The sequence below is a fragment of the Mastigoproctus giganteus genome, chromosome 11, assembly GCF_048544385.1.
Source record: "Mastigoproctus giganteus isolate SK-2022 chromosome 11, ASM4854438v1, whole genome shotgun sequence".
Classification (NCBI taxonomy): domain Eukaryota; kingdom Metazoa; phylum Arthropoda; class Arachnida; order Uropygi; family Thelyphonidae; genus Mastigoproctus; species Mastigoproctus giganteus.
The window spans coordinates 13,990,827-14,009,573 of NC_143585.1; the positions used below are offsets into that span (position 1 = coordinate 13,990,827).

The window sequence follows — 18,747 nt, forward strand, 5'->3', positions numbered from 1 at the left end:
TCCAGATCTGAAAGTCCCATTCAGGTAAAATTTCACGTCAAAGTTCAGAGAAAGTGGTGGTCATGGATGAAGTTCCATAGTTTTAGCATCCCATAATGTTGGGGTTGTCTCTCTTAGTTCCATCTTCTACTGGGATTGACGTTTGGATGGTAGTAATTTGGTTTGCTGGGAGAAAGTCCCTACCAAAGTTTAGTGCCCTATATGGGGAAGGTTTGCACAGGACCTCTTCACCCGTCCTGCGCCGGGTGAAGAGGTCTTGTGCAAACTGGGTGAACGCTGTGTAGTCCTCAGGAGAGGACAGCATTTGATGTTCACGATCCTTAGGTAGGTAGTAGATTTTTGTTATGCGGATGCTAGGTGTTAATCCAGCTGACCTTCAAATTTTGTAATAGTCATCTTCAACTACCTATGGCGGTAATTTTTTCTAGCGATTAGCAACTTGCTGGCTAAAAGAAAAAAAGATTTTCAGTTCATACTTCTCTAGTTCTCTTGATCTCTAGTTCTGAGCCCTCGCGGGTAACACAGTTGGTAGGATCGCCGTCCTCCCCACAAGTGACGTGACGTGACTTTGAATCCCGTCGATGATGGGGGGAAAATTTATGGGTCTTTTTTACAACGCGACTGAGTTATTCGATCACAGGCGAGAGTAGCATGGTTTTTCCCTGCCGGAAACCGGGTTTTTCGTCTAGCAAACAAATAATCAGCCTCAGAACACACGTAGCTTACAGACAGTATACACGGAGCAACATGGCCTTAATCGCCTATGCTCCTAAAACCCAGCAACTAGTTCTGAAATATTTTAAAACCATGAAAATTTAATCTTCATTCATTTTAGTATTTGAGAGCCTTATAAGCTTCAATTAAAACCCCCGCATATAGTATGTATTTATCAAACTCTATACCACACATACTGTCTTTTCTGTATGGGGAAGGACACAGAACATCTGTCCTTCACCATGCAACTTGAACTGTTTTTTTTTTAGGAGCGTTAGCATATATACATAATGTGTCTATTGTATTCATGTCCATCCGTCAGTCGGTTCACATGTAACATCTGGATTCTCAATGAACGGATTTTCGAGAAGTTTTATATTTGGGCCTTTCTAAAAGATTGTCGAACCCCTCTTAATTTTACCTCAACTCCCAGGAATGGATTTTTACGAAATTTTTTATTTCGATCTGGTAGAATGAATTTTTTTTTTTGTTATAAAATCATGAATTACTATTTGCTAATGAGCATTAAACGCAGCACATTAAAGCGATTTTATTGTTTTAGGACACTTTAACAGAGTATTCTTATTTTTTATTTCAGTTTTTATTTATTTTTTAGTCCAAATAACTTGAAAATTGTTCGAAGTGATTTATCAGATGTATTTTACAAAGCGATTCTGTCTTTGAAGTTTTGTTTCATCCTGGAACAATTTCAATCTTATAAAAATTTCTTTAGTATATTAAAAGACCTCACCAAACGATGTCCTAACGCGTCTCACCAAGCGATATGCCAAAATACGAATTCATGAACAGAAAAAAAAAGAAAAAATAAGGGAGAAAAAAAGGACGAGCCCAAATTGGCCATTAATGAAATGCTTAATTTCATTAATGACTGGATTTTTGATTTTGATAAAACAATTACTTCCTAAAAAAAAAAAAAAACTTGTTCTAACACCCTAATGCCCCCAAAATCGTTACTTCCAAAGACAATGACTACAACTTTGAAATAATAAAGGTATCGGTCTCCAAACTGTCAAGAGAATTTTAAGAGCATGGTGTATTTTAGCAAATATTATTATGAATAGGGAGTAATAGTAATTAAATTTGCAGCTTACAATTGGCAGTATCTTCTATGCTGTATCCACTGTAGTGCATAATTTTAGCGAGCTGGCATGGTTTCATTATTCTGGCTGCAGTTAAGGCAAACAGCCCGAGGAAACACACGGCTACTTGTTTAGCTTCCATACTTCCACTGCTGCTCAGAAGTGAAAGAGTTTATCTTAATCATCCTTATATACGTCCGTAATGTGTAAAAACGAAAGACATATCACAACAGGAAATGGCACTCGGGACTTCCCAGAAAACAGCAGCAACGAGGAACTTCAACTTTTACATCTTGACTTCTCATTGCGCAATAATGAATGACACGTTTTTGACAAACTCAGTGATAAAACAAGATATTTTTATCTCATCTTTAACAAGTGCCTTTTAACAACGTGAAGTAGCTTTTAACTTTTCAGAAAGTTTAAGATTTAAAAAAAATAAAAACTAGGAAAAAATAGAAATAAATAAAAATAACACGTCAACCAGAATTCCAGCATTTTGACTTCTTGTCCCGCACTGTACCTTTGTACTGCATTGTCCTTTTGAACGCCATTAGCAGTATTTCTAATATATACCGAACTCATCAGAAGATATATACCATTCTTGACATGTATTGCTAGATTTATAGATTTAAAACACTAATTTTTAAATTTAGCAAAAGTGTCTTTTCGATGCGATTGTGAAATCGAAAGTTTAGGTCGAAGACTATTCCAGAGTCAAAGTGGGGGTGCATGGGCGCATTTAAAAAACAAAAGTGTACTGTTTAAATATTTATTGTCATATAATATACACAACAGGTATGTGCCCAGTTAAATCGTATAACGTAGCAGTAAAATACAAGATACAAAGATTATACATTAACATATAAATAAATAGAAAAATAACATACTGAGTACAAAGACAGTTAATTACAAACGGGAAAAGTCCAATTCAAAGAAAAAAAAAAGAAATATTCATGATATAAGCCCAGTATCATGAAGAGATCGCAGAGAGTAGCAGGAGATATCATCACATACAAGAACTGGAGGACACCATATACCTATAAATCATCCAACCAGCTCCAGATAATTCTGTTGAAACTTTCCTATCCACAGCCATATCATACTTGTGGTCATAGTTCTGTTAAATAACTTGGACATCTCTAACCTTTATTTTATAAACGACCCAAGTTTCTTGCACTGATTCAGTCCATTGCAGTTGAACTGAGAAGAAACAAAAAAAACATAACGAAGACAGAGGAATAAATCACAGCAGCAGGACACCCATAAACAACCAAGGCTAACCAAAAAGTAAATCACAAACGAATTAGCAGTCAAAAACGCAAATGTAGGAAATTACGTAATTCTAATCAGAGAGCTCAGGAGGGGTAGAGCAGTCAAGGCACTTTCATCACATGACATTTAATGTTTTCTGGGCCCCAGACCCCGCTTTTGCGAGGCTCCTGCCCACACAGGGGTGTGGGCAGGAGCCTCGCAAAAGCCCACACTGGTATTATTCAGCCCCGAATAAGCAAGACTTTATGCATTCTTAATTGGCCAATCAGATACTGTACAAACATCTGAAAACATAAATACAACGGAATATTAACAGCAAAGTTCAGAACCCACGATGGTCGTGTCACGTTTCCTACATGTTCTGAAGATCACGTGACCCTTCCATGGAATGTACAGCAAAAATAGGGAGGGGGGGGGGCAGTAGGCGGAGTCCCCTGTCAATCACTGCTGTATCGCCGACAGTTGGTACACAGTCTGGACGATGTACCCTTTTCTGAATCTCAACCAGAGACTTTTCATTGAGATGAATTTTTACATTCTAAGGAGAAATTGAATGAAATAATTTATTTCCTGACTGTGGTTAATATTTGAAAATTTATTTCAAAGCTAATGTTCTTGCTTGTTATTCTGGTCAAAATTCTAAAAATCTTCATTAAAAAAAAAGATAACGAATGAAAGCGTATCCCGTGTTAATGGCAATTCTGCAATATTCTAGTAGTTTTCTTGGTGTAATTGCAGTACTGAGCTCTTGTTACACCTTCTGCAGAAATTCAGACTTCATATTAGCAAAAAGTTAGTGCCGACCGGGCTAGCCGAGTGGGTAAAGTACCTACCCGGCAACCCAAAGGTCGCGGGTTCGATTCCCGCCTCGGGCTTGGATCAAAGTACTGCAAAAACCTTGGGAGGTGCAATATGGCCACAGAAGCCGATGCGCCAACAACTACCAAATAAAAAAAAAAAAAAAAAGTTAGTTTCTCTTTCTGCAATATGCATAATCCTTATGCAAATTGCTTTTCAAAATGCTCCATCATGTAAATCAACCTGTTTTACCACAATTCCTATTTGTGTTCAATGGTAAAATTATATAAGATTTTAAAACCTAGAGTTATTCATCATTAATTCACTGAAATAAATCTAGATCCCTCTGGGTGAAACTAAGTAATTTCTCGTGAAATTGCCACTTGACTCACTCCACGAACCCTTTAAAAACTCCATTACAAATTCAAAATAGTGCAAAACAAATACAATTCAAAACAAAACTGTTCATTTTAATAAATTATGGCAGCATTAATAATTAGGAAATTTAAACTTCCAAACTGAATATAACAAATCTTCAGGATAAATGGCATGAGATTTTTAAAAAGGTTATACAATTTTTATGAAAATTAACTTTTGATGAATATATAGTTTTTGATATAAACGTTTAAACAGAGAAACAGATTCTATACACGTATTGTAAAAAAGATGCATGCAAATGCAATAATAAAAGAAATCTGAAACAAATTATACAGAATATGACAATGTTTGGCAAATTGAAACCACTTGCCCATTTCTCAGTTTCATGGAAGGAATCAAGGTATGTGGCATATCCCAATTGATCATAAACTTCTTCTGGCTGTTCTTGAAGTAATTTACATATATCGGCCGTGATAAATGTTTCTGAGTAGGTATTTCTCTAAACTTCAACGTAATTTCTCAATTCTTTATTGCAAATCTTCAGAACAAGACTTGTTTAACCCACATTTCGTTTAATGACGCCATTTGCTGCAAATAAGAGATCCACTTAGTCCCAGTTGTGTCTAGCAACAATATACAGGGGTGTTATGAAACATCAATAGCATTTAACGTGAGGATTGCATCCACGACGAAGAAACCAAGTAAAGAGGTCAGCGATTATTTTGCAGCTATAACAAGTGTAGGGGAAATATCTGGTCGGTGGAAGTCGAAATTACTCTTGTTCTGTTAGGAGCGTCGCTACTTTAATAAGATTCTCATGGTTAGGTAAAGAACTCAATATAAGTTTAAATGATGAACTCGCACTAACTTACACGTCAGTTAAGTATTTGGCAACCTGAGGCTTATAGCATTAAAGTGCTATATGATCTTAATTACTTGCAAACCACTAGGCATCTCTCATTGTGGAGTTATAGTTCGCAACGGTTGTCATCATTGTATCACCAGGGTACCTGCCCACCCACCGGATGATGAGTCCACAAGTTCTGAAAGGGTATCGTTTGGGTGGTGGTATCCGCCGAGAATAAGTAACAATAGTCTTATTCGAGGTAGTGAAATATCATGATAACTCGTTGAAGGTATTCACAATATGTGATTTTCTTAATTATGCCAATTCCTAGTTGCTTAGTTGCTGGCTGCGTGTAGAAATGATGCACTTGCATTAACTTACACGCAATTTCTCAATCTGTGTTAATTCTGGAAGCTTGTCCTGTGTGTATGCATATCTAACGTTGGCGGATCTTCATTGATTATACCATCCTGAGGGGGAGGGGAATAAATTCAAATTGAGGAAAGACAGTTGTGGAACAGATGTGCGGAAATTTGCCTTTAGTCAGCGGGTGGTTGATTGCTGGAACAAACTTCCATCTGTCGCTGTGGAAGTTGATAGCTTAAACAAATTCAAGGAGGAACTGGACAAAATTTGGAGCGAATGGATGGACGAAATGGAAGGTTTCTGTTCATGGTCTAAGCTTGATTTCTTGCATCATATGCCTCTACTAATGCTAATTTCATCCCTTCTGAAAAAAAAAAAAAAAAAGACAAGTCTAAGAAAAACATTGATTATGAAAGCATTCTGTACCATAAAATGTGGGCGAATTGTATACGGAGTGAGAGAACAGGGTAGCTAATATGATTTTCGACTGCCGATAGTTCCGTACTAAGAGAAGGGGTTAAACTTCACAGAAGTGAGTTTTCCAAGCAACTTGCCCAGTTTTGCAATACCATGAAGCCCATGACTATAGCTAAAGTAATTTTTAATGACAAATCTGTGCCTTCACGCAATTCCTTTCTCCAACCCATGATATTTCCAATTTTGAAAGAAAACTAAAATAAATATAACTGTCCATTGATTAATATAGAATTTAATCATTCAATTTGACAATATTTTAACGATTCAATTCAATTACCTCAATTTGCAGTTATGACTGCGTTTAAGGTACTTGCGTATTACCTGCTGACTGCTTTCTTCATCTCTAGTACGATGAACAGCTGATTGTGGAGTGTTACGCCAACGAATATTCAAGATATTTCGTCCTGTGTGCCTCGTATTACATTTCAATTTTGAAATCGAAACCCCACATCTGTTTAGCAGTTTTCGTTTAGATTAATATGCAGCAGGAGTATCCCTGCATAAGGTTGCACCTGGTAAAGTCCTACGTCCAGAAAGCAGGATATTTGAGGATAGCACTGACCCAAACCTTTTACATATCTTAACTAGTTATTGGTGCATACGTACGTTATTCATTGAAATACGACTCCAGTTACGGTCTAATGCGAAAGTACCAAAATTGAGTATTATTTTAATGCAATAAAAATAATGCCAAGGTGAAACTTTATGTAGAATGTTTACAGAAGTTGTTTGCACAACTTAATTACAAATTAGAAAACAAAAATGTCACATCAAAGTGATTCCTAGTGATCAGTATTACTATCAATTCACTCTTTGCCAAAGAATTTGTAATGGTTAAATTTGAAGAAAAGTTTAACTTAGAAGCATTTGATCATGCGTATGAAGAAATGCAGTACTCGAACCTCACCCACTATATCACATTAAAGTGTTGTAGTAATTCTTATAATCGCAAGAACCAATTACGATTGCTGCATTATAATCGTAATTGCGAAATTTTACGTAAGATTGAAGTGCCGTGTCCCAAAGTCCATTATTCAATCAAGTGTTTTCATAATTAAGAGTTCTATTAAAAATGTGAACATTTTAAACTATTTTGGCCACTTTACAAAGGCAGTATCTACTCCCATACACCCCACATTTTTGCCACTAATATATGTAGAGAGTTTCAACCATTTCGTGCAATAAGTTTCGTTTTCGCCTGCTCTAACAGACGTACTTCGCCTCCGAGACGATACCCTATCGTTTTGTCCTGCTGATTCACAGCAGGGGGGGGTTGTCATTCGAGAGGGCCAGACAAGCATCACGGAAATATGTTTGAAGAAAACGATGAGAAATGTCGGTATTTCTCGACGTAATCGCAGCGGAGAAATTAGAGTAATGCCGATTAAAAGATGTATTTTTGAGGTGAAACTTGAACTTAATAGCTATGAGGTAATTCTTGTCTAGAAATTTATGAGGATGAATAGATATTAGATCGTGAAACCTGTTAGACTGTCAAGAAAAGCCACCCCCACGCAGTACCAAAGTTTCTCCCTCTCACCACTTAAAAATTCAATGATAATTATATCAAGTCTGAAAGACAATCAACCCTGGAACTTTCTTCCCCCACCAAATTAGTCTTTTAGCCAATACGATTTTTCCTATTGCTAAATGGGGGACCTTTATATACCTAGGTGAGACAAAGGAACAGATTTTTTGCCAGTTCACAGGTGGTTGACACAGAGATCGGGCCGAGAGCAGTTAGAGAATTGCCGAAGAGAGAATCTTCTCGTGCTTGTGGAGGAAAGAGACATCGATGAAGTCATCCCAGAAGGAAAACAGCTTGGAATCCGAATCCCTGACCCCAACCAGAAGTTATTCTGGCAAGTTCACTCTAGTTATAATGGCAAATTAACTGAAACAGTACACAATAGAGTCCACCCCGCCCTATAAATTGCGTTTCTTACTCACATTTCTCCCCACAGATATACACTCTAAGTGTCTATCTTGTTGTACTTGGATCCCAAAATGTATTGCTAATATTAGTCATTACTAATCGTCTTGTTTTCAGCCACCGTTAAACTCACATAGCAGCTTCACATAATTATCCAAATACCCGGACGGCTTGATCCCTGTCGATTTCTTTGAGAGCCAGTTATATTGTCAACTGAAGATTACATGAACCTAATTTTACACATGTACCATGAACACAGTAATTGGTAATAAAGTAGTGAGTTGTCGTTCATTATCTTGTGATAGAGTGACCCATGATAAATACCTTTGTAACGATATATATATACACACAATAAATCATATTTTGGTTGCTTAACTTTGCCTCTTGACCATTCTTTGTACACTATTCTCAGCACTAAATAAGTTATTTAAAGAACCATTGTCTTGCGGCCACTCTAGAGAACCCTGCCAACTGGAAAGGGGGGACAGAGTGAAGAACACAACGCCTCTTTATGTTGCAATTTGCTCTTTACTTTTCAGAGTAAATTTAAGAACAAGATTTTTTGTCCTGAATGAACTGCTAGACGCTCATAAATCCCAGTCTTTCTGGTTCCTCATTTTAGTGTTGGAACCTGCCTGGGAATCTCGTTATTCATATTAAACACTGTCCAGCAGGCGCCCTACACTATAACAGAAACGACTTTGGAACAGTTCACAAAATGCAATTAGCTTTAAAACCGCCAACATCTTTGATCATTCCATTAACATTCAAACAATGTGTGCCTTCCTCCCTCCTGTAAAGCTTTCTACGCAGAGTAGAAAGATACAGAGTGGACACTCTCATAGGCGAGGTGCAATTGGGCCATAGTAGCCCATGCGCCATTATACCTGTTAATTCCTTTTACATGTTAAAACGCATAGAAAGTGGTGCCACAATTAGACCCCCATAAATATGCCGGAATGGGTTATTGGAGAATTTTCTCCAACAGTTTTGCAAAGGGTTCTTGGAGAATTTTCTACATAATACCAGTTTGAAAATTATGTAAACAAGTTGAAGGAATAGCTGTCAAAAAGCTTGTAACACTGCAATTATTTCATAATTTTCTTTCATACTTGTTATTGTAAAAGTACTCAATGTAATTATAAGTACTGTTGTTAACCACGCGACATGTGTGGTTGGTTTACGAAGTCTCTGTAATGGAATGTAGAAATATGTCCGATTCATGGTGTATCTGGTTTTATTGTTATCTTATTCAAAGGGAACACCCCCTAAAAATCCTCCGGCTTATGTGTTCTCCTCCCTTCTTGCTGTTGTCTCCCAACAATTGTAACACAAAATAGGGATAAATAAACTATCATGACATGAACTCCTTCTCACTCCAATATAAGGTTTTATGACCCTATACTGGAATGGGCACATGAAGTGTGAAACTTCAATATGTTGTAATGAAGAAATTGTAATTACCTGTACAGTATGTATATAGTGGTGGGGTGCCAGGAAATCTGCCTGGGACCTGTTAGTACAATAATCTAGTGAGCTCCTGACTGTGATCTTCCCGGAGTATAAACAGGAAATTGATATCTTATTCCTGGACATCAGCTGCAATTATCAGGATAGCAATATGACCTCCCCTCCACATCCTGGAGTCTTACTGTCACATCACAGTAAATTTACTCCCACTATTACAGCGACTAACACACAGGCATAATTGTGAATCAGTAATGGTTCAGTAAACATTTTATAGCATCAGTCACATTAATTTGAGGATTGCTGGAAGGAGGGATGCACACTTCGCTGCAGCCCTCACTCTTCTCAACCTACGAGGATATCCTTATCTGTCCGAATGATTTAAAATTCTTCACCACATCAAATAATAGTGCCGAATCCCATGAAGTTGCTCAAAAAGTCACAAGCAGATAACTGACCTTGCCAATTGACTTCCCTAGATGGATTGATCTAGAATTAAATACTCTGAAAACAGCCCAGACTCCTTCCAGAGATGTAGAAGAAATATCACTGCACTCCTAGCTCATTCAGAAAGTTAATGTCACGAAGTATTTGGGAGGCTGAGTTCTAAATGAGCATTTTACCACCGCAATGAAAACTTTAGTCACCAGCTTTATTTTTGATTTAATTATAATTTTAGGCATTATTAATATAAATGTTTTGTTCTTCATATCAATCATACAATAAGTGTTTATAATGAAAATATATATGCATAATTTTTTTTATTTGGCTGTTGGGCCGACGATACATGAGGTTGGTTGTAACAGGCTCAGTAAGGAACCTTGTACGCTCCGAAAAACCTTAAGCATAGAATATTGGGTTCTTAGGTGGTTGAACAAGGTTGAGAGAAAAATCTTTATTGAAACCTGAAATTAAGATGGCCACAGTACTCTGAATGTTGCAAACTACCCTTCACGGCACGCAGGCCAAGGGGTAACAAACAATGAGAATATTACATACAAAATCACGATTATTTACAAAAAGTTAAAAATTACAAATATATACTTCACAACTGAATTCCATCACCAAGGTACCTACCAACCCACCGAACATAGCCTTGAAACGGTGTCGTCTCGTTGGCGGTATCTGCTGAGAATAAGTAACAGTCTTCTCCATTGGTGAAGCGTTACTTATTTGAGGAACTCCATTATCACGGCAACTCGTTGTGAAGGTATTCACACTATGGATACACCTGCAACGATGTCGTTGTCAGCTATTTTAGAGCTTGCTGCGCACTAACGTACTATTGCACAAACATGTCAAATTTAAAGTTAATAACAAACAGTGAGAGCTCCCACAACTCTAGTTTGTATATGACATGGTTAATTCTTTTTGGGAAGCACCACACTACAAGAGTCAAAACCAGATATGTTTGCAAGTCTGATAAAAAGAAACGCATATATTTAGTCCAACTATTGTCGTTGCATGGATAAGACTTTCTTTATCTTTTCTCGCATGCAAATTTGTTAAGATCAACACCAAGTTTACAGACCTGAGACAGCATCTGAAGAGGAAGGAAACGATCCGTCAGGAAAAGGCCCCATTCTGTAAAAACAAGAGCTCCATACCTGTATGCAGTGGCCCCTCCATTGCCTCAAGATGTGGACCGACCATTGCCTTAAACAACGTGATAATCATTTTCTTATTGCTTCTAGCAAAATTCTTGTATATCATTGACAAGACTCTACGAGCTGTGCTGGCAATTTGTCTGCATTGCTCAGATGGCGTGCAGCCGGCTATGATTTACAACTGTCACTAGTTTTTATTGAACGCAGTTAGTCAACTAGTATGGTGGATGGGTAAGCTTCCCTGGAGAGTCCACTATGTTAAAAATGATCTTACGTAGATCAAAGGTGTTATAATACGGACGGAGTCTTGCTGAAATAGCTACGTACTTTCCAACGTGCCTATGAGAAGGACCGCGATAAATAGTGATACAAAATGGATAAATATGATTTTATTAAAATTCTGTATTCCTCCTTCCTAATTTCTGATCACTTTGTGATACACCAAACTGTCGAACTCATTGAATTATCTTTGCCAAGAATTGTCGCATACGATGATTTGTCCGGCACTGAACAGAAATGTCGTGAACTCAAACTGCATCTCATGGAATTCATCTGCAGGCAAACAGATTGTTGAACATTGGAATAAGTTCCCTCAAACGTGACACACGCTGTTAGACTTGCTAAATTCAACCTTTTGTCCTTTATCAATGCCAATATTTATTGTTGCGTAATAATCTGAAATGAAAAATTTCGAACGCTGTGATCTGATGTTCTTAGATGGTTGAATAAAACAAGGCAGTGGCAATATCTAAAATATTTCTAAAGCTGCTGCTATTAACACCAACTGGAGAAATCAAGTGGAAACAACTGACACCACTTGAGAGAAAATAACATTAAATTCATTTTAAAATTATGAATACACAGCCACAAATATACGTATATAAATCACGAGCTTGTAAAGTTAAGGCATGAGATCAGAAGGCACATCTGTTGACAATCTTCCAAATGTGTTACCATTTTCCTTCTGTATGTTGGATAAATGTAGCAGACTTTGGACTTCTTTGCACCACCGTAGAAGATGGTTTCGTAACTCGAAGTCGTCGACCTTCTTGAAGAAGACTAGTTTTGAATCCAGCTTTCATTGGATTTCTTAACGTTGGCCACAAATAAGAGATCTACCAATACCTTACGGTTTCTTTTGGCCATGTAATATAGGGGTGTAAGGCCACAACTGCAACTGGCTTTTTCTGAATATTAACCTATAAAAGAAATAGATTTAAATTGGAGCTGAAAAAAAAAAAAAAAAAAAAAAAAAAAAAAACAGCAAAATGTAATTAGGAACAGTATGAAAAATACAGAAAAATTAGAAAGAAAAGATGTTAAAACCATTAGTAAGAATATGAGTTTTCTTATTTCAGATGTGTAAAGTTTATGGGAATTTTTTATATAATGAACAGAAACTTTATAGGGCGCACGAGAGCTAGGAAGAAGTGTTTCAGAGTGGTTCCAAATTGCTGAGCGATAGGAAAAAAAGGGAATTCTCGGAAATCGAGCTGTCTGCGAATTTTAAATAAGTCGTAAGAGGCATAAGCCCTTAATGCATTTAAGTCGTATACATATTAAAGAATAAAGTTTAAGCGTATTCCCAATAAAAAAATTTTTCGCACGCAAAAACCGAATAATTTTAAACGCGGATTGAAAAATTGAACTAGAGCCTAGCCAAATTTCATTAATTTGAAATTAAATATGCAAAGTCATTCTAAGAAAAATTCTTGAATCCTGCTGGCTGAGAAAAGGTTTGTAAATTCAGTCATCTCCCACCACACCGATTTCTAAATCATTAATCTTCGAGCATTAGACACTAGTTTGTTAGGCGAATCAAGAGAGAATAATAGTACAGTATTTAGATATTGTTGGATTATTTTGTTATAGGTTTTCCTGTAACAGTTTGATTTTTATAATATTATAAATAGAATTTAAGTTATTTTTATTGATATTTAGTTAATTTTATAATGGTAGTTACGAGATCTACCTTAAGGGGGGGGTAAAGAGAATATTATTATTCATGTGGGGACTAATGATATTAACCGTACACGATCTGGCGATTTGTTGGAAAAACACAGGACCATGCTGAGGAAATACCACGAGCTAGGCCACAATGTCTGTGTCTGCACTTCTGCCCAGACACGATAGGAGGGATTATATGTTAAGAGCCTTGTGGATTAACTCAAGACTTGAAGGGGAAAATTTCTATCAGCATGGCCCACATTTCTAGGTAGAAGGAATTTGTTTTGTAGAGACGGGCTACATTTAAACAAAGGTGGTGCAAACGTTTTTGCCAGTATCATTGAGGATACCTTAAAGGTTCAGGGAAACTGGTAGTTAGGGGGGGGGGATGTGGTTAATACTGACACGCGATTATCTGATAATATTGGTCAAAGTAACTCTTGCACATACCTAAGAGTTCTTATCTGTTACCCCAACTGGACATTATCTAGATGTTCTGGGGGCAGAAACGTTTCAAGTGAGTGGATAGCTAATGCCAGGGAAGAGAGCCTGAAAAACTTCGAGGGTTGTGTTAGGGTAGTTAAATATACAAGAACAGTAAGTCTTAATTGTTTATACAGGGTGGCTCAAAAATATTGGTACAAACGTTTAGGGGAGGTAGGTAACACCTAAAGGAATGTGAATCGCATAGGAAACTATAACCGGAAACGTCACGGGAAAGTAGTAGCAGAGGCACAAGCAGAAATGACAAGACAGTAATTAGTGGCAAACATTTATTTGACATAATATTAACAGTGGAGTACGAGATGGATGCATTTCATGACGTTACAACAGATGCTCGAAGGTTCCACCATAAGACGCGATGCATGCGTGACACCGACGCAGCATGGATTGATGGACACGGTCGAACACACCTGGAGCTTCTTTGACAGTAGCAGCAGTGCAGACGAGTCGCGCCGCGAGATCCATTTCCGTCTCCACAGGCAATTCATACACGATAGATTTGAGGGCCCCACAGAAAGAAATCAAGGCTCGATAAATCAGGTGAGCGTGGGCCAGGCAACGGATCCACCACGGCCAATCCATCTACGCCCAAAACGCCTGTTCAAATGGTCACGAACACCTTCCATAATGGGCAGGTGCCCCGTCCCGTTGAAACCAAATGTTGCATCTCATTTGCTGGAACATCGTCAAGTAACCCTGGTAGAACTTGTTAAAGAAAGATCCGATATTTAGCGGAGTTCATTCGGGATGGTAACAGGTATGGGCCGACTGAGTAGTCACCGATCATACCTGCCCACACATTTATTGTGAAGCGATGTTGTGACGCATGGGGGCGCACACGGTGTGGGTTGTCGTGAGCCCACACATGAGCATTGTGCTGGTTGAATAATGCCTCATCCGTGAACAAAACAGGCTGGAAAAATTCAAGTCTTGAACATTTTTCTTGGAGAAACCACTGCGCAAAAGCCACACGTACAGGGTGATCTTGTGGGAGCAGTAACTGAACCCTTAGGCGATGAAAGGGGTGTAAGGAATCGTCGTGCCAGACACGCTGTACACTCCTAAGGCAGACGCAACGGCACCTGTCTTGGTAGGATTATTCTGGATGGCCTTCACACTTTCTTCCATGGCGGGAGTTCGCGTCGAACGTGGTCTGCCCGCACTACCCCTGTTACCTCTAAATGACCCATAATCGCACAAATTGATGCACACGCGCAAACAAACGGTGGTCCGGTACATGTCTGTCTGGGAAGCGTTCTCCATAAATTCTTTGAGCGGCTCGTCCATTTCCCTCTGCTAATCCATACACTAGGTGCATGTCTGACAGCTCACAGCTCCTATATCGATGTATGCTCTTCGTGCGGCGACTACTACTTGAATGAGTAAACCAGAAATTCCCTCTCGCGCGCAAACTGATGAACAGCGCCGTCTACCGACTTAGGTGACGTTTCCGGTTATGGGTTCCAATGCGATTCACATTCCTTTAGATGTTACCTACCTCCCCTAAACGTTTGTACCAATATTTTTGAGACACCCAGTATGTTAGAAGTGTCGTCAATAAAATGAGCACACGTCAATTTACGTGTGCTCCAGCTTTCAGTAAAGCTGACACCAGTGAAGGAGTAGAGATACAGGCTGCTAGTATTAATGGAGTTTTCCCCATATAATTAGGGTAGTTTACATCAGCACCACATTCGATCAGATATTTCGCTAGTTCCTCGGATCCACGACAGTAAGCCGAAACGAGTGGAGTATGCCCTTTGTTTTCTGCATTGATGTCACTTCCGGCCAACACCAGTAATTTGACCATCTCTGAAAATAAGGAAAAGTCGTTATTTGTTAAAAATGCGAAGAAACTACCTCGAGACACCAACGTTAAACTTAAATTGTTCCTTAGAAAACAGGGCTTGTGCGTCGGGTTGCATTATATCAGTTTCTTGCGACGACCGATTTAAACAATTAAAATAATTTTAATGATATATAGATAAGATAAAACAGAAATAAAATAAGATAAAAGACGTTAAAATACAATGAGATAAGTGTTAAAATACATAAAGAGCACTTCGCTTCAAAAGCTACTTTGAAGAAACTGATTTAAATTGTTCCGTTTAATGGAACAAAAGTTGTCCTGTACACCTGTTTATTAGCGATGCTCATGATGGTTAAAAACTATTGTTAAAAATAAGATTTATAACTCAAATCAGCCTGAAACATTCTTGAAAATTGACAAAAAAAGGTACTTGCCATCACTGTAGGAATCATTGAGAAATGCCTCGTGCAAGGCAGTGCTATTAGTTGTCTTTACAGTAAAGTCAGCTCCGTGTTCTAACAGCAATTTTACTAAATTGAAGTCTCCCAGCTTTGTAGCTAGATGCAACGCCGTCTTATTCCTTTTATCCTTGACGTACACATTGTATCCCCAGTTCAATAAAGCTTCAACTAAAGTATAAAAAACATTAGTTTGTAATTATTTATTAGAAATATTTTTGCGCAATTTCTCTGTAGAATTAAGATAAATTCAAAAAATCGCTCACCTATTTCATTACATTTTCTTCTCACAGCAATGAAAAAGGGACATCTCTAACCACAATATTTGGACTCACTCTAAGAGGAGATTCACGTTAGCAATATTTCTCCATTGAATAGCTCTGAAAAGCCGCTTTGCGCGAATGCCGAGGACTTTCTTTCAACCGTTTGTTCTTCATTCTGGAAGATAAATATGAATAGAGAACATTACAATAAAACGACAACGGTGTCAGCAGATTAAATGTCTATCTCAGGTGAAGGTCGCATGGTTCTCCCATGAACTTGGGATGGGATTTTTCTGACGAGAAATACTGTCTTTCGTTCACAAAACTGCTGGTAAATACGAAAATTGACGGAAAAATCAGAATGAATTAAGTTTTTTTGTATGTCGAATTACTAATTTCGACCTGTGTTTCAGAGACAGTTTAAAAGGGAAGTGCAATTCAAAAAGTAATTGTGATTGAGCCACGCTTAAAATTATATAATAAAACAAATTAATTACTTCTGTTTCTTTTTAATTATAATATTAATTGAACCTGTATATCATTAAATAGGAAAAAATATCCCTGGATTTAAGATTCAATTTATGCATATGTACTATTTTTTCTAATAAATTAATGGGTTCTATGAAAATTCGAATGTGCCAATGTCTTATGTATATAATAAATAGGTTTTCTTAGCTATTAAGTTACTTAAGCATGGCTCTATAATCATATCACAAATTCCAGTGAACACCTGGAAAGATGTTGGCTGGAATTTGTGTTGGTTACTCACACACATAAGCAAGTCTTTCGTAGAATTCTTCAATGACTTTTCTATAGCAGCACGTTAGTGAGGCAAGAGGAAGGAATGCTCTTGCTCTGATTACAGGAGTGATTCTTCATTCTTAGACACGAAGAATCAATATCATTAATTAATACAGAAAACAAGAATGGGCCCATTACCCTTTTAGCGATTCCACTAATATTAACCCATAGCCACTGTTTTCTATTTAAATATTTGTTTATCCATAATTATGAGAGCATGCTTGGAGAACTCTCGGGCACTTCCTCAAGGATTTAGGAGTGGTCCTCATGGACTGGAGATATGAGGATGTATCTCCAAATCACAAAGGAGAATTAAAGAGACATGAGTAATTACAGAACTTTACTAAACTTCTGACATAAGGAAAAGAATGGAGTCACTGATTAAAGTAATCAAGGTCCATTTAGATCATCTTTAACTTTGATTCAGAACTTTCCCTTAATTTCAAGCAGCTATAATTTGTACAGCAATATGGAAACCTTTCCTTAAATCAAAGTATATGATATGAAAATTATCATCTTCTGCATCATAGCATCCAATCAAATTGCTAGACAAAATTTACACCTAAACTCAGTTTCCCTTCCACTTTGCTCTGTTATTACAAATCATTTAGCTCCTTGTTAGAATTCGATAAACCTCTGGTATCCACTTCCCTAAATAAATCTGGACTGCATGAATGTAGAGGTATAATACTTATTCACTGTCAACAATTTGGATTACTGTTGATTAGTGCTTTTAAATATTTGATTTAAAAGTATTAATAATAATAAAATAATATTTTACTATTAAATAATAAAGCTGATGTTTATTACTACTACGACTATAACTAGTCGGAGTGGAGGTATTGCCTGTGGACAGATGGATAAGGAAAGACTGAGTTTTACTTAAAAAAAAGTGCCTAAAACAATCACTTGTCAATTGTTTAATTTTTCCATCTTTCACAAGTTCAACCAGTTCACAAAAGCAACACTCGCACAAGGCAGGGAGGAGTACTTCTGCGCGATTTGGCAAAATCGTTTCTCGCTTGAGAATCGGCAACATCGCTCTATAGCTCGCTGGCAATGTGAAACCTCTCATTCAAATCAAAGTGCAGTAAAATATCGCTCTAATGATAGTTTGCCAATGTGTAGGCGCTACCTGTAGGGCGCATTACCCTGCTGGAAAAATTCAGAGCATAAAGCCACTACACCGTTTCTGATTTTTCATAAACAGTCGACGAAGGGATAAAGGGCGCGATGTTAATTTGCAGACAAAGATTGGAGTCGTTAATGATCAGTGCTAGACAGCACTCATTCAGGATGACGCGAACAGGTTTCAGGAATGGTGTGAAGAGGGGATCTGGGAGTTGCGATAAAGATAGATACTTGTGGGTCGATATGAATCATGGCCACGAAAGCTCATGGTTCTTATCGACCATTTGTCGAAAGATATCACGTAGAGATAGCAAGTTGATAATGCCAATGTATAAGGCAGCTTTAGGACCCCATTTAGAACACTATCTAAGTAAGATCTTAAAGACACCGTGTAAAGGTGAGAATACTGGCAACTCGCATGGTGACATCGGCACGAGTAAAGACTTCGATTATGTTGGCTACAGAGCTTGGCAACCAAGCACCTTTGATGGGAATTGAGGTTTATAGGGATTAATAAAAACTGAATGAAGTTAATTTCACTGCTCTTCAGAGCAGTGAAACTAAGAGCCATAAATTCAAATTACAGGGGAAGAGGTTTAAACTAGATAGCAAGAAGTTCTTTTAGTCAGCGAGTTGATTGTTGGAACATCTTGTCTTTGCAAATAGTTGAGGATGACAGTTTGAAGAAATTAAGGTCAACTGGAGAGTTACGTACATTAGGGGAGAAGCACATTTTTCATTTACTTTTTTTGACAGCGCAGCAAACGCCTGTGGCTCACTTGCGTTACATGTACTAAATCTCGTATTCGAAGTCCGTCAAATCACGTTCCTTGGCCTTGCTTCATATGACACGAATCTGCAGTATCACATT

The 18,747-nt window shown here is 37.7% G+C and overlaps 1 protein-coding gene across 1 annotated transcript in view; it reads right to left on the reverse strand.

Moving 5' to 3' along the window:
* LOC150077730 (lysozyme-like) overlaps nt 1-1,989 on the reverse strand; it is a 57,395-nt gene extending 55,406 nt beyond the window's left edge. Inside the window, exon 1 of the mRNA XM_090385547.1 lies at nt 1,827-1,989. Coding sequence (XP_090241673.1) covers nt 1,827-1,956 — 130 coding nt within the window. The 5' untranslated portion in view covers nt 1,957-1,989. The remainder of the gene's footprint in view (nt 1-1,826) is intronic.
* Nucleotides 1,990-18,747: the final 16,758 nt, after the last annotated feature.